The sequence below is a fragment of the Topomyia yanbarensis genome, chromosome 2 (genome assembly GCF_030247195.1).
Source record: "Topomyia yanbarensis strain Yona2022 chromosome 2, ASM3024719v1, whole genome shotgun sequence".
NCBI classification, from domain to species: Eukaryota; Metazoa; Arthropoda; class Insecta; order Diptera; family Culicidae; genus Topomyia; species Topomyia yanbarensis.
Window position 1 is genome coordinate 52265391 of NC_080671.1, and position 25635 is coordinate 52291025.

A 25635-nucleotide genomic window follows, 5' to 3' on the forward strand; every position below is an offset into this window, starting at 1 on the left:
TGAGAAAGCTTGGAAAAGCGGCCATCCCTAAATCCCTAAACAACTTATGGTCGCATTGGTTTGATAGTACTTGCCAGCATATATCATACAATACACAACATTGAATTTCGAAACGAATCAAAGGATACACAATAAGGGCACACTGAGCGATTGAGTAATTGATCTCATTTGGGACGGTTTTGGGTTATGTTTATAATCTCTTCTATTCCAGCTATCTTTTATTTAACGATAACAGATTGGTGTGCTACGAAGAAAAAAAAACTTAGTTCTTTTTACATTAAAAGAAGTAAACCACTTTGTGCAAAGGTTCGAAATGTTGATTCTTGGAAAACGAAAAAAGCAGTTTTTTCTTACACCGTTGGAAAAATATTCATGAAAATCAATCAGTAATAGTCTACTAATGCCTCAAACACATTGATTCATTTTCATGAACATTTTCTCAATGGTTTGAGAAAAAACTGCTATTTTCTTTTTCCAAGATGGCCGCTTTTGAGGCGTTCTCAGGTCAAATTCATTCCGAGTCGAATTTTGGTAGGAGATCATACTAAAGACTACGGTTCTTATCGGATCATAGATATATTTGCTTTGACCTAAACTGCCACTCTACGCAGCACATGGGACAGTTATGCTTATAGCGGCAGTAAAGACCAAGAGGAGAACTCAATGAAGCTATTAGGACCCCAAAAAGGACGTATATGCATTTTCTTTGGAGTGTTTTGTGGTTAATGTCAAATACTTCACTGATCCAGACGAAATTACTAGGAAACTGATAGATTGTATACTTACTGCGTATGAAAAGAGCTGTCCACCAATTAAACGGATTATGAAAACAGAAGTCCCATGGTGGAACAATACTCTGGAGGGAATGCTCAGGAATTTGAGGTCATGTATAATAACATTAAATCTGCTAAAGATGCAGCGACAAAGGATCAACTAAGATCCCAGTACAAGGCGGTCCATTAGGGCTTCTGAGAGGGGTGTGGTTCTTGCGAAGAGACGTAAGACGTATTCGGGCGATTCTCAGCAAAGATCGCTCAAGTAAGATTGGCTCATTGTGGAAACCAGATGACTCATATACTGATGAGCAAAAGGAAAATCTGTAAATCATAGGGTTCGAATGGAATATTTTCAGTACTTATTCCAAACGTGCTGGAAATTGTTCTACCACATCTGATATGGATTTGGGGAAATGGCAGCACTGGCGAATCGCCCGGACGTGTTGTCGTTAACGTCCAATATTTTTCAAAGTTTTTCAGTGATCGAGTGAAGTCAATCGTTTAGTAGGTAATTTTTCTTGTCACGCAGGACTAGAAATTTGCTCAGAAACACAAATAGTGTTTACGTAGCGTTAGCCAATATTTTAACAAAACAAATTTGCAACAAAAAACAAATTTGCAAAAGCAAGCAAAATGTAAATTACGAACAGACGGTTCGAGATGCGATTTTTCCCATAGGGGCCGTTCATATACCACATGGACAAAAAACCTTCGTTTTCAACCCCCTCCGTGGACAAGCGTGGACAATTCCTGTACCTTCCTCCCTACGATGTCCACGTGGACTTTCTAAAAAAATTGCGGTAGTTTCATAAAAATGGGTTTTTAGAAAATTTTCCAAAGAGTTAAACTATTATGATGCTAAAGAACTTAATGAAAATTGTTCAAACTTCAATCACAGAATGTCATACAATTCTTTAGTCTTTTGTGAAATTTCCATGGAAATAACGCAATTAGAGAGGGCAAAAACTAACTCGTTCAATGAGTTTCATCGTCGCAAAATGCTTAGGGTGGAAGTTTTCCGTGACTTAACTTATTGTCGGTTCCGACAGCATAAGTCATTAAATTGACTTTACGCTTGTCCGGACATGCCGCAGACTCATGTGATTCGCATTTAATGCCAAAAGATCATGACTCCTGCGTTGCAGAAGACAAAGAGTTAAGTAGCCGGGAAACTCTAAGCTTGTCCATTGACCCTACTCCACGCTTTTCTAAACTTTCTTACTTCAAATCCTTGCTCTTCCTTGAGTACTATGGCTCTTAATATTTGAAAAATACTTCACCTTCCAGTCCCTTGCTAATTATATGTCGTTACAATAAAAAAAAATACACGGAAATAACTAATTTCTGATTTTCTGAACGACATTATGATCTTTTATATTTACGTTTCAAAGAAGTCTCTTTGGGATTCTTGAATTGGCTCATGACTTCAACCACAAGTTTTCAAATTCAGAATAAGAGGGATTTGACCAAGTTACAGAAGATTGAATCAAGTGATTCAGGGAGAATTTTTTTTCGGCTTTTGTTTCGTTCGATTTCCTCTGATTTTTTTGACGATAGTTACCATCGACTCACACACTATGCTATTATAAGCACTTTGACTATTTCAAACTCTTGAAAAAATTTAAAGGCAAGCGCTCATACCAATGACGATACAAATTTCTTACACACTCAATTCGGCTCGGTAATTTCCCAACAGCTGTGAAGTCAGCAAATCTAGAAACTGATAGCTCAGTAAAGAAGGATTAGTTTGCTGATTTTAGGTGAAATGTTTTCCGAGTCTCAGCACTCAAACGTCACTTTTACTGAGATCTCAGCAAAAAATTGTTTGCTGAATTTCAGCTGTTCATATTTCGGCAGAAGATGCAAAAAAGCTGAGATTCGGCAGAAAAAAATTAAGTCTGTATAAAAGACAACAATATAATGAAAAGTCCACGTGGAAATTTACGAAAATGGTTCAACGACAATGGAGCACAGCTAATTCTAGAAAGCTAAATGACTTAAGAGGTAGTGCGCCGGCTAATAAGGAGCATAAATAGAAAAGAGCGCGCATTTCTTATAAATACCGATGGACGATTCAGTTTTGTTATGTTCATGATAAATATGTTTATGCCTTTGTTTCGCAATCCATTTGTCTACTTAGGTGTACGTATTAGAAAAGCCCCATAAAATTAAAAAAAAAATAACTTGAATAAAACAAATAATCAGTAACAAAGTATAAAATAAGTAAAATGCATAAAATTAATGAAAATGAAAAGTAAAAAATATAATAAAACGAAATGAATGAATTGATAAAATAGATTCAATGAACCAAACTAATAAAATTGAATATTTGACAAAGTTGCATGGAACGTCCATATCTGATGTCAAAACAAAAAAAAATCTTGTTATGATCTCCTTTGGGACTTCGAACATAGAGACTCCAAAATTCGGATAGTTTCCGTTTTTGTTCGGCTTCCAAAAAGAGTCTGTTTAATATCGGAGGCCGTATGGCTGGCTACGTCCAGTTTAAGAATGTTCTACTTGTGATCGGTATATTAATCCAAGAATGCTCATGAAAATATTTTTTGCAACAAACACAGATTGGGCCGCTCTTACCTGTTGACGTTCTCATGGCGCCAGCTGCGCAAACAGTATGATTTTATATCTATCCTCTTCGCGGGGCTCCTAAAATCATGGGGCCTCTGGCTCGGGTCCAGCGTGCCCGTGCGTAAAGACGGTACTGACTACCACAACCACATATGGCCGTACGCGCAGAATTTTATTTATGCATCGATAGCATACTTTTCTATCTGCCTCTCGTTTCTTCTGCTGTAAATTTTATGCATTGGACATATTCGGGCTATCCACTTATTTAATGCTTACTAGAAGTATATGCATGAAAATGCATAAAAATCACAGCAGAAGAAAAGAGACAGGAATAGAACGTAGGCTAACTATGCATATTTTTGTTTCTCAGTGTACAACACACATCACATTCGATATCCTGCGATCTGCTACGGAAATGTTCGGATAAAACATTTGTTTTCAATGAATCGGGTTTCAAAGATGTTCGCTTTATTATTGCTATGTTGTTGTTTTTTGCTGATATGATTTACAATCGTCTCGGGTTTGTTTTTTAGACTATTGGGGGTGAGTTTTGCATTTGTTGTAGATTTTTCGATCGATCCTATTTTCGGAAAGAAAATTTGCCTATGTAGAACGTGTAGTTTTGTATTTTGAATAGCGTATCTAAAATTTTACACTAGCAGTGTTGAGAGTTATTGTTTGTTTTTCTTCGGGGAACATTTGAAGTATGGAATAGCGCGTTTGTTCTTAGTAGAATCTGACGTCATTTCTTACGTTATTTCGTTAAATGTCAAGCTCGCATTACATAAATTTCTATGAACTATTGTATCTTTTAGTTGGTTTTTACTTTGCAGTACTTGGATCTGCACCCTATTTTGAGAAATGTGCTTTATTTTGGGGATCATTGACTGTTTGCTAAAACGAACAATTTGGGCGCATATTTATCTTTGTTTAGTGTTATTTGGAGTTTGGACCCGGGAATGACTGTTCGTATAGACATTGCATGTATTTCCGATTCTAATCGTCTAATTGAGATAGAATGCAATCCGGTATTGGTTGAGTGTGGTAAAATGTTTAAAACCCATCCTGTGGCATCAAGTTGTTCGTTTGGTTCGCTTATGTCGTCTTTCTTATTTATAAAATGTTCTGGAGAAAATTATTGGTGCCGACTAGTGGCTAGCTGACCGTTGAAGGCTTTTAAGTTAGTAGAAAAAGCTATTTTTGCAAATGATCCCTAAACAACTTATGGTCGCATTGGTTTGATAGTACTTGCCAGCATATATCATACAATACACAACAATGAATTTCGAAACGAATCAAAGGATACACAATAAGGGCACACTGAGCGATTGAGTAATTGATCTCATTTGGGACGGCTTTAGGTTATGTTTATAATCTCTTCTATTCCAGCTATCTTTTATTTAACGATAACAGATTGGTGTGCTACGAAGAAAAATGAACTTAGTTCTTTTTACATTGAAAGAAGTAAACCACTTTGCGCAAAGGTTCGAAATATTGATTCGTTTTTTGGTCGGAAAGGACTTATTCAAACAAGATGCGCAATCTGGTTGCTATGAAGTTGAAAAGTGCATTTTGTTTCGTTGTGAAATCAAATTATTTTGGCATATCTGTTGTCTGTTTGTAATATTTTTAATTTTATGTTAAAACTACAGTTCTCCTGTCAGACATTTTTATTTTATGTTAAGCGATAGACTTAGAAAACTATAACAATCGACATAGGCGAGTAATAATCATCCTCTCTGTCTAACAGAAGTAATTCACATTTGTTCATCCTCAGGTCTGCAATTATGAGCTATGCCTAAGTATAGATACAGTCACTGGACATTTGTTCAATACCTTTAACAACTATATAGATTTTCATTTACAGCTGCAGACTTACGCTATATAGATCGTTCTCTTTCTTTTATCATTTATTTTATTGTTTGAATACTGATTACAGTAGTTGATTGACATTCGTGTTGGATGAGTTACATTATGTTACCGCCAAAATACCGAAGAACCCACTTCAAAATAACTTCTATTCCGCTCACGCCGTCATTAAGTGTTCTATTCCTTCACCTTCTTGGCAGGAAAGTTCCGTTAGACTTGTACTTGATATATTCGAAGATAATTCCGCTATTCAAGAGATTGTTCAAAACGATTTAGATAGTATGGAAGAGACTGTAAAATTGAGCTACCATTTTGTCCATGAACAGTACGGTTGGGTGAGAAATATTAGGATAGTGTTTGGAGAATATTTGCTATATTTTCCTAAAAAAACCTGTATTTTTTTGACTTGTATTCTCTTGATTTCTGGGTACATTCGTAAAGGTAACATTTTTTTTTAACATTTCGTTCGCTAAAATTAATTAGTTGTATTTTTCTTTATATTTTCCCTAAACTAGTACTTCATACTGAACCGAGCTAAAATCTGTAGAAAAATAGTTTACACAACTATTATATTATCACAACATTTGTTCCGACTCAGTAGGTGAGATGGGTGACAGTTCCATGCCTTCGAGAAGAGGCGTCTTTTCTTCGTTCCCACTGCCGAAGCCGCCGTCACTTCCAGCAGTGTCGTCGAGATACTTGCGAACTTCGGTCGCACTACTGCAGCTTTGACTTCGTTGTTGCATCATTGGAGACCGCAGCAAGGAATCTGTAATACTACTACTTTCCTGATCACTGGTGTCATCAGCAGAAGAATTCTCCAGTTTCCGTGCTTCGATTTCAGTCCGATCTTCCGATGAGTAGCTTTTTGTGGAACTGTTCGATATACTGCTGCCAGTAGTACAGTGCTTCCTATCCTCCTCAGAGAAATCTTCCAGTGAAATACTATCCAGGATCGTGCTGTGTTTGAATTTAGCCAAGCTGAAGAGCGCTTGTCGATCGGTTCGGGTTCGACGAGGATTCATCACTACTGGTTCCGGGGTCAGTATGAACCGTTCCGTTTCCGTTCGGTCTGCTGACGTGGGAAGATCATGGGTTGAGCTTCCGTGACTTAACAACCGGTCTATCTCACTCTGGGTCGATGACGAAGAAGTCATGTTGAATGATGTTTCGAATAGATATTCGTTCGATTTGACCAACTTGTTTCGCCATTGGCTGGTTTTGTCTCTAGTAGCGGAAATGCTTTGAAGATTCTGGAACGAAGCGTTCTTCTTTTTCTTCGTCAGCTGATTGTACTGAGCGGAGCTTACGGGTTGTTTGGGGAACGAAGATGGCACCAACGTTGGTGGTAGCGATAATTGATGTTGCAGTTGACTGGCTGATTGTTGGCGTGGTTTCATTTGTTGTCGTTGTTGACTCATACGGTTGTTGTTGATGCCGGAGGAACTGTTATCGATTGGCATGAAAGCAGAATCAATTCGTCGTTCCTCTTCGAAAGAACGAAATATCTTGCGACTGCTATTTTTAATCGATTTGTTTGCCATACGGGACGAGTAGGACATGTCTTCAAATGAAGATACTCTATATTTCTGCGAGAATACCTCGGTTGTGGCACATTTACGGAGTGGCGATGAAGTGTAGCACAGGGAGCTACTGGTTGCCGAGAAGGAATGATTGTTTATAACTAATTTGGGAGGTTCCAGGAAGCGAGTAGTATGATTCGGTGAAATATCGCGTGATGGTCCAGGATGAGTGTCCCGGGGTGACAGACTGGCATGTTGATCGTGACACGGTGAGGAGCCAGCTGAGTCGATGTATTTCAGACCGGCCATAGTGGTTGCGATCGTTTCTGAGCCACCTTCAGCTAGCAAGTCTTCAACTCCTTCGTCGATCGGTGAGTTCATCGAAGCGAAACTACTGAGCTTAAAGCTGGACGCTCGGGACGACTCGCCGTCGGTCATTGAGCCAAAGGCGGAGTCTTGCGATGGATTGCTGAGGCCGAGTATCATTCCACGCCGGCTGTACTCCATGCGGCGTGATTTTAGGTTCTTGTACGCTGACGAAGGATTCAACTGCTGCAGCTGTATCGAGCCAGTGGACGACGACGTCGAGCCCTGGGACTCGATCGAATCTATACGAATGATTGTGTTACTATTGCTGTTATCGTCCGAGTGAACGTTATTGTCACAGTAATGTATCGGCGAGCAGAGTGGGTCGTAATGGGCAGGATCGTCGATACGGGCTGACGCTATAACTATTTCATCTAACAGATCTTCGGAATCACTACTAGACAGATCGGAGGATTCTACGTCACTATGGTTATGATGTTGTTGATTGTTTGGATTATTTGCAACAAACGATGAACCAGATAAAAGAAAAGAGACAAGAAAAACACAACATAAGCTGATATCATTTCACTCGGTGATGAGCCAGTAAAGCTCACCAGATTGGATACGTGATGTTTCGATTCTACTTCGCTCCCGTGAATAAACACTACTGGGAATCAGTGCTAGCGGGAACGTATTTAGACTACAGGTTGGTTCAAAACATATGAAAAAATTCTACTTCGTATGTTACAATTAGAAATGGCAACACAAGAGAGAAAATGCAATGGGTAGTTTACAGCTGTATTCTCTAAGCCAATAAAATAAAATCAAAGCAGTTATCAAATGTGGTGGATAAACAAATTATTACTAGAATCAGATGTGGCGATTTGTATGATGAATGTAAATGTTCAATGCACCAATGATGAACGATTAATAAATACAAATTAAACGAGAATGTAGCACGTAAATTAAATAATGCTGTTCGCAATAATACTGCTCAATTTCGTAAGAAAAAAGTAGCACGACTTTTCCAAAAAAAAACAAAACATGACACACGTTTTACATGGTTAAGTCTTATTTTGAATACGTTGCTTGTAAAGTCTCATAGTCTTAACTTCAAAAATATTGCCGTGTCTTTAAATACAGAAAAAATTCCGTACTTAGCCAGGAGTTGTTCAATAAATGGTCACATATCTTTCATAGCAGCATACGAATCGTTTGGCATCTCTAAAAGCTAGCATACGTGTTAGTTGGAAGCAATCCAATTGAATCTTACCTAGTGTAAAATATTTCTGTCATTTATTCATTTTTGTTTTTTTTTCGCTTCATTTCAAAATTGCTTTCTGTTCAAATAAAAAGCATTCAATACTACCATTTGTATGTTGTTAGCTTGTTTGTTTGCTTTGACACAACGTTAGGACTGTCGAAAGTCAAATTCGTCATAGTATGCTTGCTGATAGTTTCTGAGAAAAGTTAATTAAAACAGAACGAAAATATGATTAGAACATGAGACGTTAGAAAATGATGTTTTATGATTATCTAACAAACATGAGGGAATCGAGACACATGTACAGTTGTGTATTGAAGGAAGCCTTGGGCGAAGTCGAAGGTGAATAATGTTTCGGCTCAATTATTCTCTAACATTTATACAATAATTAAACACTATTCCTAGTAAATGGATACACTATTAGTTGATTTCAATTCATATATTATAAAATGTTGTACTGTGATGAAAAAAAAGCCGATATTATGTTGTATTTATAATTGAAATGGATTTGATTTTTTTTCATGAACGTGTAATTTGTCTTTATCAATCGAATGTTATGCACTTCGGAACTCGTATAGTGATTAATAAACATACTGTTCAATGTAATGGGAACTATCCGGTAAATAAGCTCCTTGAATCTGATTGAAATAGCGCATTGAATTCTACCCACTTTTAACAAACATCTTTTTCGCGTATTCGACGCCTACAGCAAAGTATAAATACGCAAGCGATTTTCAATGTATTTTGTCGTGAATTATTTTCCATTTACGACTTGAAATTTAAATTCTATGATAGTCCTCTAACAATATTTTAACTGATTTTATGCTTTTTGCTCTAAGTTTTATAAATTTTAACATTACATTTATGTTAGAGCAACATTTGAAGCTAGATTGGGAAAATGCGAAAATGATAATTTAATAGAAGACACTGAAAGAATGCATGCCCATGGTATCTGTGATTTCCCAATTTCCAGTTAAGGGCGTTAACTGCTTCACAATTATGGGACTGTAATGATGTCAGGGGCGTATCCAAAAAGATTTTGAAATGCACATTGGACAATATGTAATACGTTAATCGTGTAGTATGTGCATTTAAATGCCAAATTACAGATAACCTCATTTAATGAAAATCAGTGTAAATTTTGGTTTGAAAATGAAGATTTGAAAATATAAAATATGGGGGGAGAAAAAATTAGGTAAAAACTATTTTTTCTCCACTAAGGAAAAAATTGTTTTAAACCACATTTGCGTGTTAGCATAGCATATATTTTTAACTTTTGTTCATATATTTGGCTTTATTTGGTCTATAAATAATCGGTGAAATGCATTTTGGTGGAAATGAGTCAGGGAATCTAGAAAAAATAGCTATTTTCGGTTACAGTGTTGGTAATTATGCTATATTTCCAGTTTAAAGCATAAACTGAATTTCTCTCACAATTCGTGTATTTTTGTTTTGAAAATGATTATGCAATTGTGTTTCTTAGATAGTTTTAAACATAAAAACATCTTATACATTAAGATAACTTTAGCCAATCCTCAGACACAGTCATTTGAAGCAATAATTAAAAATTTCACCGCGCTTCTCGCTATAGGAATCAGGAATCAGTAGCATTTGGCTCAAATGGCACGTTCCCCATGTTGATCGGAGATTTGTGCCTTGCCAAGAATCGTCTTTTCATCATTTTCCTGATGGGAAGGATTTGGGAAGTGGTAAGGTTAGGGGTAAGGAAAACAACGACACAGAACAATTAAAACAGAGCATTTTGCACCCACGGAGTGATGCTGAACGATCTGCAGGTGCTACAACAGCAGGAATAAAACTTTCAACCCCCGGAGGGATTTAGAACCTCTACTCAAACAGTGAGCGGATATATCAACACCCCCGAGGGGATATTGAGATAACAGAACGAGAACACCCCCGAAGAGATATTGTCACTAAAATACGGCTAAAAAACTATAGCTCTTTACCACACTGGGTTAGGAACAAAAGCATATCCTTAAATTTCAGCTCTCTGTACATAGGTTCATCTATGTATGGAGAACCAAAAAACCGGATGCGCAATTGCATTAATACAGGGCAATTGCATATCAAATGATATGATGTTCCGTAATCGGATTCACAAAGATCACATCATATTCAGCGCGCTGAATAGTAGCCATGTGATAATTGAGTTTGCAATGTGCAGTCAGTGCCCTGACCAGAATACTGCAGTTGTGCTTGGAAAAATGCAACAAATTTCTTGACATTTTCGGACTCACATCCGGCAGAAAAGCCTTTGTTTGAACGCAAGTTTGCAAGCTACGCCAATGGTTGGCATGTTCGAATGCAGCCCAAGAGCGAATCTTGTGCTTTATCCAACTTATTGACAGTGGTAGAACTGGTTCTGGACCAACGAAATCAGTCGCAGCGCCAGCTCTAGCCAATTCGTCCGCCCATTCATTTCCAGTAGTACCGGAATGACCGGGTACCCATAGAAGGTAGATAGCATTTGAAATGCTAAGTTCTTCGATTTGAGTTCGACATGCGATTACTAATTTCGATCTCGAATCTGCCGAACTAAGTGCTTTCAGGGCAGCCTGACTGTCAGAGCAAAAATAGATTCTTTTACCGCAAATTCCCTGTTGAAGTGCGGATTGTACGCCACACAGAATCGCAAAGATTTCTGCTTGGAATACGGTACAGTATCTACCAAGCGAATGAGATTGGTTTAATCTCATCTCATGACAATAGACACCAGCACCGGCTCGGCCCTCCAACAAAGAACCGTTCGTGTAACAAACTACGTATTCTTCAAGTTGTCGCTCCATCCAGCCAGACAGCCATTCCTCACAAAGAGGAATTCTCACATTGAAAGTTTTAGAAGGAAAACTACATGTGAGTGTAAGGTCACTGGGAGCAAGTGTATATTCATCCCAAGTAACCTTTTGGGGCCACAGTCTTGTGTGGCTAGTTACACGATCTATTGGGTTACTGTTCCAGAGCCCAGTAACCTTAAGACGGTATGCACAAGAAAGTGCTTCTTGTTTCAGAAACACATGTAGTGGTTTTATGTTCAAGAGTGCCTCGAGAGCAGCAGTAGGTGTTGTCGAGAACGCACCAGTCATCGCCATCAAGACCATCCTCTGAAGATGGTTTAACTTTGATTGGATTGTCATGACTTCTCCCTTCTGCCACCAAACAAGGCACCCGTATGCCAGTATTGGTCTAACAATTGTTGTGTAGATCCACTGAATGTACTTGGGTTTGAGTCCCCAAGATTTGCCGAAAGCCCGTCTACATTGGCCAAAGGCCATGCAAGCTTTCTTAATCCTGAAATCGATGTGAGCTGTCCAATTAAGTTTTGAGTCCAGAATTACCCCAACGTACTTAACTTGATCTTCGACAATAATTTCAGAGTCAAAAAACTGCAATGGACGAGCTCCGGTTGTAATCCTTCGTTGCGTGAAAAGCACCATTAAGGTTTTATTTGGATTAACTGATAGTCCAACATGAAGACACCACCGCTCAACAACACATAAGGCTTGTTGCATCAAATCAAAGAGTGTGTTAATGCAAATACCGGTGATCATTATATGATAATCATCGGCGAAACCATACGTCGGAAACCCAAGCTCATTTAGTTTTCTCAACAAGCTATCGGCGACAAGGTTCCATAGAAGTGGTGACAGCACACCACCTTGAGGACATCCGCAGACACTCAGTTTCCTCATCTCTACTTGTCTTAACGATGAGCACAGATGTCGGTTGCTAAGCATTGCGTGTATCCAGTTCGTGATATATGAAGGTACTCCATGATCTCGTGCTGCTTCCAAAATGGATTCGAAAGACACGTTGTCAAAAGCACCTTCAATATCGAGAAAAACTCCTAAACGTGATTACTTTTGTGAAAAAGCTTTTTCAATGTTGTAGACAACATTGTGTAACAGGGTGGTAGTAGACTTCCCCCGCTGATATGCATGTTGCATTGCATGCAGCGGGTGCTCGCCCAAGCTACCATCCCGAATGTAGTGGTCGATTAAACGTTCCACTGATTTGAGAAGGAAGGAGGTCAGACTGATCGGTCTAAAGCTCTTTGCCTCCTCATAAGTGACGCGGCCACCTTTGCGAATGAATTTGACAGTTATTTCCATAACTGACATACTTCAAACCCGCCGGATGCCACGCGGCCTCTAGGCTGGTTTTGTCCGGAGAAAGATAATAGAGTTATCAACCTCCTAGTGGACCACAACCAGTTACTGGGGAGTTCGCCCGGCTCTTCCCAGGCTCCGTTCGCCATTGAGAATATTTTAAACCCCCTCAACAATTTTACCCATAGCACGGGTCGCATGACACTATGGAATTGGGGTTTCCTGTTTGGTGTTACCACCGGAACAGGTAGTCCGTAGTGTAATTCTTAGCCGGTTGAAACAACCACTACCGACACTACACGGCTTATCTAGGCTGTTCGGAGAAAGAAGCTGACATTTATGGACAGCTCCCATAGATGGCCGAACAGCCACAGACACAGTCATTTGAAGCAATTATTAAAAATTTCACCGCGCTTCTCGCTATAACTCAGTAACCAAGCAGAATGCCAAAATTCTGAAAACGCCACTTTGTAGAGATTTTTTAGACAAGTGATGTGGCATAGCTAACTTGGTTTACCCCAAACAGCAACAACAATTTATATGTAGAAAACCCACTAACTTGCATTTTCGCAGCTAGGTGGCACTCTATGCATCAGTTTATCACCGAAAGTGAAATTTGGACAGATAATTTTATTGTCTACAACTTTCTCGAAAGCGGCAACTCAATCCAACTTCTTTGGGAGGAGTTATTAAACTTTTAGTGAAGTGATGTCTGAATCACAGAGATCAGACTTCCATCTTCAGCTTTCAACTTGTGTAAAAATCTCTAACGGTTTCGAAGGTAGTTGGGATATCCAAACCAGGTGCGCTACTGTTGTCATGTTTTTGTGACTGAGTTCGACTGAATTGACAGCGGATATTCCTGTACCGAGTCAAACTAGTCCGGAACCGGTTCGGACTTCCAGTATGAATCCCAGCTCAAAGCATGAACCGATAGAGTCACAATTGGTTGTTTTCTTTGAGCAAGATTCCATATTGAATCCATTTAGGATTTCGAACCGGTTCGGTTCCTGAATGGATTTGACGGATAGTTGGGATAAGTAGGTTTGGCGGCGCTAGTGTTTATCGTATATTAATTTAAATGTTTACACACGTTTTTTAAATATTTTTGGATGTCTGTTCTCTGTGGTAATAGTAATTTGAAAGAATATTAGTATATGGTATGAGTCATCTTTAAACGAAAAAAAATTAGCTCCATGTTTCACAACATAGACGGCACCAAATACTAACTTTTCAACGAAAACAGATAGAAAGTAAGCGTCTTCTACAAAGTTGTAGAACAAGTCTTTTCCAGTAATTCTTGAGCACATACTAAATCTCTCCTTCTTTTTTTATTTCGATTATAGAGTTTTTAACCTTAAGGTCATTCGCTTCTTCGGGTTAGAAAAATCTCTTATGAAAAATTTCTAATCCTATGTCGGGACTCGAACTCAGGTGCGCTGCGTACAAGGCAATCGATTTACCAACTACGCTACGCCCACCCCTTCCTTTAGAAGTTAGTGTTAAAAGTTTTGTAGTTCCAAATATACTATTCAGCTAAACCCAATCATTATTGCGCGAAATAAATAAAGCTCGTGGGAATCGACTTCTGTTTCATCATCATGTGCTTCAACTTCAACTTCATTATTTCTCATCAGTTTAATCAGAACTCCTTTTTTTGCGGGACTAGAGTGTCGCTCAGAAACACAAGTTGAGTTTTCGTTTATGGAGCTAGCGTCAATCCGGCATCAGCTTAGTCCTGGCATTAGTGTCGGATTCTGAAGATTTTGTAAAGAGAAGCAAAAAAACTGCTTTTTTCGTTTTCAAAGATGGCCGCACTCGCTCAATCGAGCGACCGAAAATAAAAGTCGTAAGGGCAGAACAAGCTTCGTAAAACCCGATTCAAATATATTAGAATATAAAAACCGGATATAAACTTCAAGCATAAAAATCGGACAGGCTCTTTCCTTTGTAAGAGTCGGATAAAAAACCTTCAGTAAAAAACCGGAAAATAATAAATCCGATTTTTACAAAGTTTTTGTTAGTCGACTTTTAATCTTGAACATCAAGATATACGGATGCTCCTACGAGCGATTTATTTATTTTGTAATCGATTTTTATACTGGAGGTTTATCTTTGCCGAGTTTTACTGGTGAGAATTTTTGAAACGATTTTATACAGAAGTATTTCTATCCGAGTTTTAGGCTTGAAGTTTATACCCGGTTTTTATATTCTAATATGTTTGAAGCGGGTTTTGCGAAGCATGTTCTATGCGACTTTTATTTTCGATCGATCAAATGGCAAGTCATGCGACTCTTCCGTTAATGTGATTGAGAGGATTGCATGCTGCGGCAATAGCATATCGTTTTTCCACCGCACTTGTATTTCTGGTATGCAACGATTCGCACTATACCATTTGTCTAGTTTCAACAAGAACCTGTAGCAATCCGATTTCGCTACTCCCATCGTAGACCCAAAAAAGTTATTTGTGGCTGTAGATAATCTAAACGCGGTCGTCATAAATCTTTCGATCCGCATTTGGACTCATTTTCCGGCATATTCTGGCTCTTGTCAAGTGATTTCCGAGGTACTTGCCCACTCCAAAACGAAGTCGCGAAAATAATGCAAAAATTTGCGCCACTGTCGCCGCTGTTTGCGGTACTGGAGTTATTCAGCGGGAAATCAGAATAGTTGCTATGGTGAACGGAATCCATTCTGGGTTTATCTGAGCCGCCTTGTTGCTATGACCCAAGAATGCCTCGGAATAAGCGACACACTTAAAGCAATTTTGTTGGTCAAGAAAGGGGCTCTTTTCGAGCACTCAAAGCGTTAACTTTATTTGTGGGAGACGAACCACTGCGACCAGTATTTAGATCTATGGGGGTAAAGCATCTATTCGGCCGACTGGAGTATTCGTTCGTGAGTTCAATTTTGACCAGCTAAAGCAGGATTGATTTCGCTAATAGGGCACTGGGTTGCATCGCCGCTTGTATTACGGAAGCCCTCGCCATAGTCAAGCTACTGCAGCCAACGTTCGTCAGTCGTTCCGATCCTGTGTGCGGGAGGGGAGAAAGGGTCTTCCAAACTTTCGGCAAGTATCCATCCATTCTGAATAATTCAAGCGCTGAAATGTTCTCTAATTTCATTCCATTGTTAATTGCTTTGTATCAGCACCAGATTCCGTTCTTTTTGCCAGCTACCGCTGCTGTTTACGCGAGGGTACCTCTTTTTTTGAAAAAAAATCATGTATGTGTTCACAGATGAGGTAGCTAACGGATGTTCAATAAAAAATGAGAATGATTTCAATACCTTTCTGTAAATCAAGTAAAGAGCCTTATTTTTTTCTCTCCAGGAGAATTGCTCTCTGGACTCCCTAGAAATGGATGACATGTTTCTTTTCGCTCGGGTGCTGTCAGTTCAATCGAAGATGGCGTTGAAACAGTAAGCACTCCGCGAGCGTGTATTACGGTTTTACGAAACGTATGGTCATCGGGGAAAAAAAGTTTACGGTAGACCACTTTCGAGACGAAAACGTGCCCGTGAGTACAGTTTACCGGATCCTGGCATCCCTGAGTGCGGAGCGGAAGGCCGGTAGCGGCCGTCCGGCGAAGAAAATGACGACGTTGAAAAAGCTGTTCGACAACAAGGACGGAACGAGCTTGCGTGACGCCGGCCGAAAATATCACTGCTTCCATATCTTGATTCACCGAACCCTCAAGATGGAGGACATCATCTGTTGGAAGAAGCCTCGGTCCCTCGAGTACACGGACGAGCAAACCTACGAGATGACGAAGAACTACAACGGGACGTCGTTCGTGCAGGACGACGAAAGCTACTTTCCGCTCTCGAAGACCCACATTCCATGAAATGACAGCTATTATTTCAGCGACGAGTCAGCTACACCCCCGAAATAAAATATAAGTTTTGGCATAAATTTGAAAAAAAAAGTTATCGGACAGAGGGATTTCAAAGCCGTGATTCAAGCCGAGCGAGCTGGCCATCAATCAACAAGTGTACCAGCAGGAGTGTCTTGAGGAAATTCTTCTGCCGTTCATAAAGGAGCATCATGCATCTTCTGGCCGGACAAGGCGTCTTCTCCGTTCTTCTTACTCCAAGAAGACGTTGGAGTATCTTGGGCAGAAAAAGATACCGTACGTGCCGAAAGATAGGTGCCTGATCAACTTGCCCCAGTGCCGTCCCATTGAGGATTTTTTCGGCTCCCTCAGTGCCCTAATGTACAAAAATAATTGGCGGGCCAAGGATACGAAGCAGTTGACCACCAGAACCCGGAAGATGGACGTCAGTGCCGTCCAGCGCTCTTGTGAGAGCGTCGCGACTAACTTGCGTCGTACGGCTGACCAGGCCCCTTCTCGACTATTCATTGACATTTTTTTAAAGAATAAACATTATGTTTTTAATAAAGAATACTGAATCCGCTGATTTTTGTTTTGTTTTTTTAACTACATGACTGAACAAATTCTCATTTTTTATTGAACACCCGTTATTGAGCAGCACTTGCGAGTCTAAATCTGGGTGCTATCGATATTAATGCAACTATGATTATCAGAGCTTCCTCGGTTCCACTCCGTTATTCTGAAAAGGCACATCGAAGCTTTTTTTACCACGCTTCTTCACATGTTTCGTATATCTACTGCTAGATGTATGTACTCAGTCCATAAAAAGGGTAATAAGCGTGATGTAAGTAATAACCGTGGAATAACATCATTGAGTGTTGTTTCGAAGCTGTTCGAGCTTGTGGTTATGGAATTTCTTCAGGTTCACTGTAAGCAGAATCTAAGTGACGATCAACACGGGTTCACGACTTCACGACTTTTCAGGCGCTTACGATATCAGAATAGCAACAATGGAGAGATTTCCAATAAATGGTGGTGTTTGCAATGGTTTCGATCTTACCTCACAAACCGAGAGATAGCGGTTGTCATAGGCGATTACCGGGGCTCAACATTCTCTTCTATGCCAGGAAAACCTCACGGACGCTACTTGGGACCGCTGATGTTTCCACTATACTTCCTTGATGTAAATCTAGTACTGAAGACTCCAAGATTGTCCTTCGGTGATGATCTCAAGATTTTTCGTCAAATTCGTTATAGTTATAGCGTAGTTGATAAATTGTATGCAGCTCACATGGGTTCGAGTCCTGACCCCGCACAGAGGGTTAGAAATTTTTCATAAGAGATTTTTTTAACCCGAAGAGGCGAATGACCTTAATATTAAAACCTCCGTAATCGAAATAAAAAAGGTTATGCAATCACTCTGAAAATCGTGAATCTATTCTCGGTCTAGAGGGCCTCGTGTCATATACAATTTGACTCAGTTCGTTGAGATCGAGTTTTATAGCACGCTACAAGTGTATTCTAAGTTTTACGAGCGACATCAAGAGCACCATAAAACCTGAATTGTTAATTGGTAATACATACTTAACTAGATGCAAAATTTCTTGGATTTGCTGGTCTAGATTACTAATGATCAAACAAAGTAGGTTTGATCACATTGGCCACCTATGACGGTTCTTGAAGCCCGTGGAGAACTTGCGAAGTTCCTAGTTTAATTATTAACTTGATTTCAAATGAAAGGAGGAGAGCAAATTCTGTAAAATGGTATGACGCCGCTAGGCGGCGCTAGTGAGTGTGCACTTTTTTGACCTACTGTATCTCAAGTTCTTGATTTTTCAAAAGGACGGTGTCTTCGGCAATTTTGCTTAGGAGATCAAAACCAAAGAGGTGGTATATGCGATTATGGATTCTGCCACTAGACGCACTAGTGTGCATGTCATTTTTTCAACTTATGGTATCCTAAATCTCTTCGGCAAAGTCGCTCATGAGATCAAAACCTACGAGGTGTTACGTAAAATGGTACGGAATTAAATCACCAGATGGCGCCAGTGTGAATGCATTTTTTCGACGTGTTATATCTCAAGATACTGATTTTTTTGCAGATCATGGACAATGCCTCTCATGCCCTAGGTTTAGGCCATTTAAAATGAAAAAAGAATCAAATAAACGAACTGACTAAAAAACCTCTTAGGAAATTGAAACCAACGAAGTGGTTCATCGAATAATACGGGATTCTGCCACTATGCGGCGCTGGTGAGCTTACCATTTGTTAATTCTACTCTATATAAAGTTGCTACTTTTTTATCAGGACGGTGTCTTCGAAAACGTTGCTTACAAGATAAAAAAGAAATTTTTCATAAGAGACTTTTCTAACTCGATGAGGCGAATGACCTTAATATTAAAACCTCTATAATCGAAATAAAAAATGTTATGCAATCACTCTGAAAATCGTGAATCTATTCTCGGTCTAGAGGGCCGCGTGTCATATACCATTCGACTCAGTTCGTCGAGATCGGAAGTTTTATAGCACACTACAAGTGTATTCTAAGTTTTACGAGCGACATCAAGAGTACCATAAAACCTGAATTGTTAATTGGGAATACATACTTAACTAGATGCAAAATTTCTTGGATTTTCTGGTCAAGATTACTAATGATCAAACAAAGTAGCTTTGATCACATTGGCCACCTATGACGGTTCTTGAAGCCCGTGGAGAACTTGCGAAGTTCCTAGTTCAATTATAAACTTGATTTCAAATGAAAGATACAAGGAAAGATACCGGAGAGCAAATCCTGTAAAATGGTATGCCGAATAGTCCGGTATTTTAACGCTAGGCGGCGCTAGTGAGTGTGCACTTTTTTGACCTACTGTATCTCAAGTTCTTGATTTTTCAAAAGGACGGTGTCTTCGGCAATTTTGCTTAGGAGATCAAAACCAAAGAGGTGGTATATGCGATTATGGATTCTGCCACTAGACGCACTAGTGTGCATGTCATTTTTTCAACTTATGGTATCCTAAATTTCTTCGGTAAAGTCGCTCATGAGATCAAAACCTATGAGGTGGTATGTCAAACGGTACGGAATTTTATCACCAGATGGCGCCAGTGTGAATGAAATTTTTTCGACGTGTTGTATCTCAAGATACTGATTTTTTGCAGATCATGGACAATGCCTCTCATGCCCTTTAAAATTAAAATGAAAAAAAAAATCAAATAAACGAACTGACTAAAAAAACCTCTTAGGAAATTGAAACCTACGAAGTGATTCATCGAATATTGCAGGATTCTGCCACTGTGCGGCGCTGGTGAGCATAGCATTTGTTCATGCTACTCTATATAAAGTTGCTCATTTTTTATCCGAACGGTGTCTTCGAAAACGTTGCTAACAAGATAAAAATGTACGAAGTGGTGCACTGGATAGTTCAAGATTTTGCCACCAGGCAGTGCGAATAAGCATGCACATTTATGATTTGCGACTTTCAAGATCTATCTTTTTTTGCTAGAATTTTTGGTTTAGTAGTTTGAAATTTTACCACCAGGCAAGACCAACGCACGAAAATGTAAAAATTGTGGTATCCTGACTACATCCAAAGGGTTTCTAGAAAATATTTTTTTTTCATTTTATTCAAATGTATTTAGCAACTAAATAAGGCAAGGATAACATGTAAAATTGTTTTATACTGTTCAACAAGTTATGATCAATGTTGTTCTACACAGCTTATACAAACAATAACATAATTCATGTCAATAATGAGCTATACCTTTTTTAACACATATCAGTACCTTATCAGTAAAATCTGTACCTCATCGGCACAGTACTGGCGTCTACATTTATCTGAAATTATATTGCAAGTAATTTTTTTCTTGCAAAATAACGACAGAAGTAAAATGAAGATCGTCTTCGCGTATCCCATCTTAGGGCGAAACCAGTCAGATTATATGTTTTATAGCAACTAGCAAAAATAGGAGATACTAATAATAATATCGAAGTACACTTTATCGAAAAAAGTAAACATCCAAGGTGGACACAAAAAGTGTTATTACAACAATGAGTTTTATTTTGTTTCGCGCGGAATAAATTGAAGAACAATAGTTTTTATTTAATATTATTTTGCATTTAGAAAAGATGTGTCAATATTTCTCTGCCTGCTGTAAGTTGTGATCACCATGTTAGTTGGGTCATTAAGCTATATATAGTTTTCCGTTCCATTCGATAAATTTTAGGTTCAATATGCATAAAATAGCATTATTCCAAAAAAAATCGTTATAATACGTAAAAACGATTTTTTTGTTTGTTAAAATAAAACTTATGTAAACTTGGCAACCATACATAGGAAAACTGCGGTTGTTTACATCTGGCCTATCAAGACAACACCCGAAATGAAAAAAACTATATGCATTGGATAGTGTTTATGTCAAATAAAAATAACCCTGCGGGAAAACCGGGAAAACATGTATTCATTTTTTTCTGACAGGGCATCATTTGTCGTGAAATTCGATATGTCAAATGCTTCTGATAGTGTCAAATCCAGACTGTCAACATATTTCTTTATTTTAAATTTAAATTTTGTTTTTACGTTTCCTGAGTTGGAAAAAAACATTGCTGCGAGTACGAAAATGAGCTTTCGATGTATGTAATAAAAAAGATTTTTTTCTCATTTAATGACCCAATTGCACAAATGTTCAACAGGGGTTTTATGACTTCCAAATCTAAAATTCTCTTTGTTCATTTTCCAAAATCATGAATACACATTATTTGATACTAACATAATTACTCAGTTGATAAAAAACGTCACCTGACAATTTGATTAACTTATTTCTAATTTATTCTCTCCCTTAGTGATATTGGTCATTTTCCAATTTAGAGCGAAGAAAAAAAAACGTCAACCTTCTAAAGGATCAGAAACTTGAGATACAGTAGGACAAAAAATGACATCTTACTAGTATTGCCTAATGGCAGTATTCTGGTATATTATGTGTACCACCTCGTAGGTTTTTGGGTTTTGTCCAAAACACAAACTTTCTAAAAAAAATTCCGAGATACAGTCAGCTGAAAAAATAGTTTGCTCACTGGCGCTACCTAGCGGCAGAATTTTGTTTCAAACTATTTGGCCTTCCATAGACAAGCTTTTGATTTCCTGAACAAGTTAGCTGATGTGAGTGACCCTCTACATCAGTGATTCTCAATCTGGGATCCGCGGATCCCTAGGTCGCCGCGAAGAAAAATATATTTTCTGAGGGCAGTCTTATTTCCTAACAAATTGAAAATAACATCGAAATCACAAGATATGTTGATCGGAATGTTGGCCCATGTAGTGCTGTCTACTTACATGGTCTTAACAAACAATTGCAGATTTTATTGCTTCACTTGAGTTGTGTCAGTGTACAAAAATGATTGTATCATGTCCAGAACATGTTATCCGAGGAATAAACAATGGTTTGGCATCGACTGTGTGTAAGAAGTAAAACTGTCATTTTAAAATGCCACCAGAAAGTAGCAACTTGCTACTAGCCAAAGTTACGATCGGCCAGCAAACGCTACACGGGCGTTGCATCCAAACTTGAATACAATGGTGATTCATGCATACGAGCCTGTATGCGATGGTGATTTTCAACGTATTTTCATTTAAATGTTTACACAAGTTTTTCGGCAAAGTTTGTTCTAGCTTATATGTCTGTTCTCTGTGCTAAAACAGCGCGAATTTCAAAGGTTAAAATGTAACATACTCAAAAATTGTCCAAGAGGTAGAATAACTAGTTAAACCAGCTGGGGTTTTCAGTTGGGTTTTCAAAGGTACAAATCTCCGAAAAGCGCGGGGATCGTGCCATTGAACATCTTATTTCGACTTCTTTCTACGAAAGTTTCCATTCTGTAATTTAAAATATGCAAACCTAACGAGTTAATTGTTTCTGTGCTTTCAATTGATGCAGACAAGTTAAAATGTCTTACCCGCCAGTATTATTTTTCAGTACTGTCAGCGTGATTCGGTTTAGTCCTAAGGTGCCACTGAGAATACGCCACTGAATGATAAAAACGATCTTTATAAGCTTTTTATAAAATTACATCAAATTGAACTTATAAACGATCACTGCTTGAAAAACTAACTACGCGAAAAAATGCAAGGCCCTTATAGATGAAAGCGACAACAAAAGGAAAAGGCGCACGATTTTTGAATTAATGGAAAACTTTACTTACATTATTACTTCAATTACTAAGCTTTTATTTATGTCTCATTGAATTACCAAATAATGCTAAGTATGTAGGTGCTTCCTATCTTTTTGCATAATCGACTTACTAAACTATCAAGTACTATCTCCTCGAATCCTTATAAATTGTGCCTTGCAAACTTTATTTCTTTACTAAACTAAACTTGCGTTTGAGCTTACACTATTCAAGTTTTCGATAACGAGTTGAAAACTCTTTCTTCTAATCACTGCACTACATTAAACAAACGATGCAGCCGCATGGTTGCTCGTAACATGTTTGCTTTGCAATCGTTTAATCTTCGGTTTGCCTTTTCCAACTACAACTTTCCGCAAAGCCAGAAAGCCGTTCGACGGTGGTTGCTACAAGGTCTTTTGCTTGCTTCTGGGGTGTGAAGGTCTGTTTTTTTTTGGTTTACCAGTAGAATCACCAACAGTGCGAAAGTTGGCATAACATCAGATGATAAAGACGGTTTTCGTTTGGTGGGATGAAGTAAAAAGAAATGAAGAGATAGAAAGTCAGTATAAAGATAGGAAGTATCGTTATGAAGGTTTATTTGCTGAAGGCACACGGTGTTATGACAAAGAAAATTTTTTGCTTTCTCCACCGAAACAATCGTTAAGAGACGGTAAGTACTCGTTTAAACACCGGCAAAATAATACAACTGAAAACATTGGAACTAAACAAGTGATAACATTAAAATAAATGTGATTGTGGACAAAGTGACTCTGCGGTTGCGGTCTGTTGCTTTATTGGTAGAGTTTTAGTTTGCAAGAATATATTGAAGAAATGCAAGCAGTGGGGCCTAAAGAAAATTTACACACCCAGTTTTCCGGTCACGTGGTGTCGACGGTGGTGTACATGGTGAGCTGCCTTCACTGTATGAACCATTTAGTATCGTACCCTGTCGTCTTCGTACGGCGTTCAGCAGACTCAACGTGGAGCTACTCAAACCATGCTTAAAGGACTGCGCGCCCAGGTGACGTGTTTGAACATGGAAAGAAAAGAAAATAATTGAAATTGATGGCGGCCCAATTTACTTTAACTGCCTAGAGCACTTTATGTGTACTAGATTCTGTCGCTACGAACGCGTATCTATCAGAACAGGCGTTAATTAGGCACGACATACGTGTTGTTGATAGGTGTTATGTTGAGATTTTTTACGTGACCTAACTTATGAATAGCTTTTCGCAGGGTTTTCCTGGATTGGTGATACAGAAAGTGGGCGGTGTCCGCATGAATCAATTGTCATCTGCTCATTGCAGGATTATTACTATCAATAGGTACGTATACGTCATGGATTTGTCGTCTACGCCGAATACCGACTGCAAAGTCTGTCGCGACCAAAACAACGATATTCCGCAAACATATTGTAATATGTACCGCGAGTTACTTAAAGTTTTCGGTAAATCAGAATCGTGTCTCTAACATTTACGAATACAAAGCTAAATAGCTGTTTTCCTGCTATCAAGTTTGACATCCGGTCAGACAAAATCTTTTTTCGTCCCTGAAGCTGCGAACTATTTTTCGCATATTTGTCAATAGTTTGGTTTTAACTTTTTATCTATATCTAATAAAAACTTACAGGCACACATGTTCCTCGCAGTTCTCTTAAATCGATATTGCGGAATATATCACAAAGGACCAGCTCTTCGACCGTCGGATAGCGACCATCTGGTGATTCGAATATCATCTGCAGCACGTCCACGACCTGTAAAGATGTGAAAAAGTGAGATAACAAACAGAAAGCGAGAAATCAAAATGTCACAATCCATTAGTCATCCCACTGGTGATGCTATGGGAGGACATTTTTTTTCTTCCGTATGCCGGTGAAAATGGCTGTGATCGGTCACGGCAGCGACACTAATAACGCCCCTGTGCTGGTAGAACGAGCAGTCTTGGCGCGATATTTACTATACTAGAAAAGAAGGTGGGAGATATTATACAACCTGTGGATAGCGCTCGAGATCAAGCTGGTAGTGGCCTGGAGTCGGCTGGGGTGAGGACAGTTCATAGCCGGCGCACATCTCAAAGAGCAGGTGACCGAAGCAGATAACGTCGATGTTGTCGATGTCCGGTGAGGTGTGAGCCCATACTACTGCGTTGACCCGGGAATTCAGCCCAAGTAAACCGTTTTCCAGCCCGGATAATCTAGGGCGTTCGGGGGTAGAGAGCAAATGCGAAAATAAATAGATGAGTTTTGAATTACGGAATTAGCCGAGTGATGGCAAACAAAATTGTTGGCAGAGGAAATGTTGCGTCCCGTTACCTGTCATCTGACCGTTAGAATGTTTTTTTGGCTAAATTGATTACAAGCTTATCGTGGTTTACAGTATCTGTAAATATCGCGTTCCACTGATTAAGGGCGATTTTCCTATTATAAACCTATTAGCGAGGGTGCTACACTAATTTAATAATAATAATGGAGCTGCTGCACATTCATCCGAATCAATGTTTTTCTTGGTAATATATGTGATATTATAACAAATTTAGCTTGAAAACTTAAGATGTTCTCGTTTGAAGGTGGCAGGCACTGTTATAATCCACAAGCTCAAATGAATGGGCTATTGGAAACATGGCGGGATCACCATTAGAGTGACAAGAAAAAAAAGACCCCTACCGGCCCACCCCTGAATCGATTCCTCGTCCCACCAGAAGTACTTGCTCTAAATTTGTAGCAAATCGGACAATTCTAGCTACCGGACCAACGTGCCTGAAGTTTGTATGGGGTTTTTCGACAATTTACAGGGAGAAAACACACTAGCTCGCATTTGCGCCGGTAGGTGGCACTATATGCATCATATCATCACTGTAAGTGAAAATAAGAAAGATAATTTAATTGTCTACAATTTTGTCGAAGACTGCTGGTCAATCTGGCTTTGTTGAAAAAAGTTATTGAACTTTTAACGAGGTTATGTCTGAGTCAGTTTTGCATGGGGCCTAGCAGTGCATGGTTCTGTATCAGTACTTGATTCCAACGAACTAACCATTTTTGTGAAATAATGGTTAGGTTTAGCTCATGAGCATGTTCAGAAGAATTATAGTAGATAATACGAGTCAAGTTTTGGTTAGAAAATTTTAGTTCCACCTATGACCGCATAGAGGGCGCCAACGTTAACTTTTCAACAGAAAGAGATAGAAACTAGGT

General features: G+C 38.9%; 1 protein-coding gene across 3 annotated transcripts in view; it reads right to left on the reverse strand.

Moving 5' to 3' along the window:
• Positions 1 to 3808: 3808 nt before the first annotated feature.
• Positions 3809 to 25635, reverse strand: part of LOC131684952 (uncharacterized) — a 160816-nt gene continuing 138989 nt past the window's right edge. For all 3 annotated transcript variants that reach the window (XM_058968247.1, XM_058968246.1, XM_058968245.1), the window contains 4 exons: positions 24437 to 24638; positions 24073 to 24198; positions 23312 to 23454; positions 3809 to 7544 (listed from right to left, as the gene is read on the reverse strand). In XM_058968247.1, coding sequence (XP_058824230.1) covers positions 5807 to 7544; positions 23312 to 23454; positions 24073 to 24198; positions 24437 to 24638 — 2209 coding nt within the window. In that variant the 3' untranslated portion in view covers positions 3809 to 5806. The remainder of the gene's footprint in view (positions 7545 to 23311; positions 23455 to 24072; positions 24199 to 24436; positions 24639 to 25635) is intronic.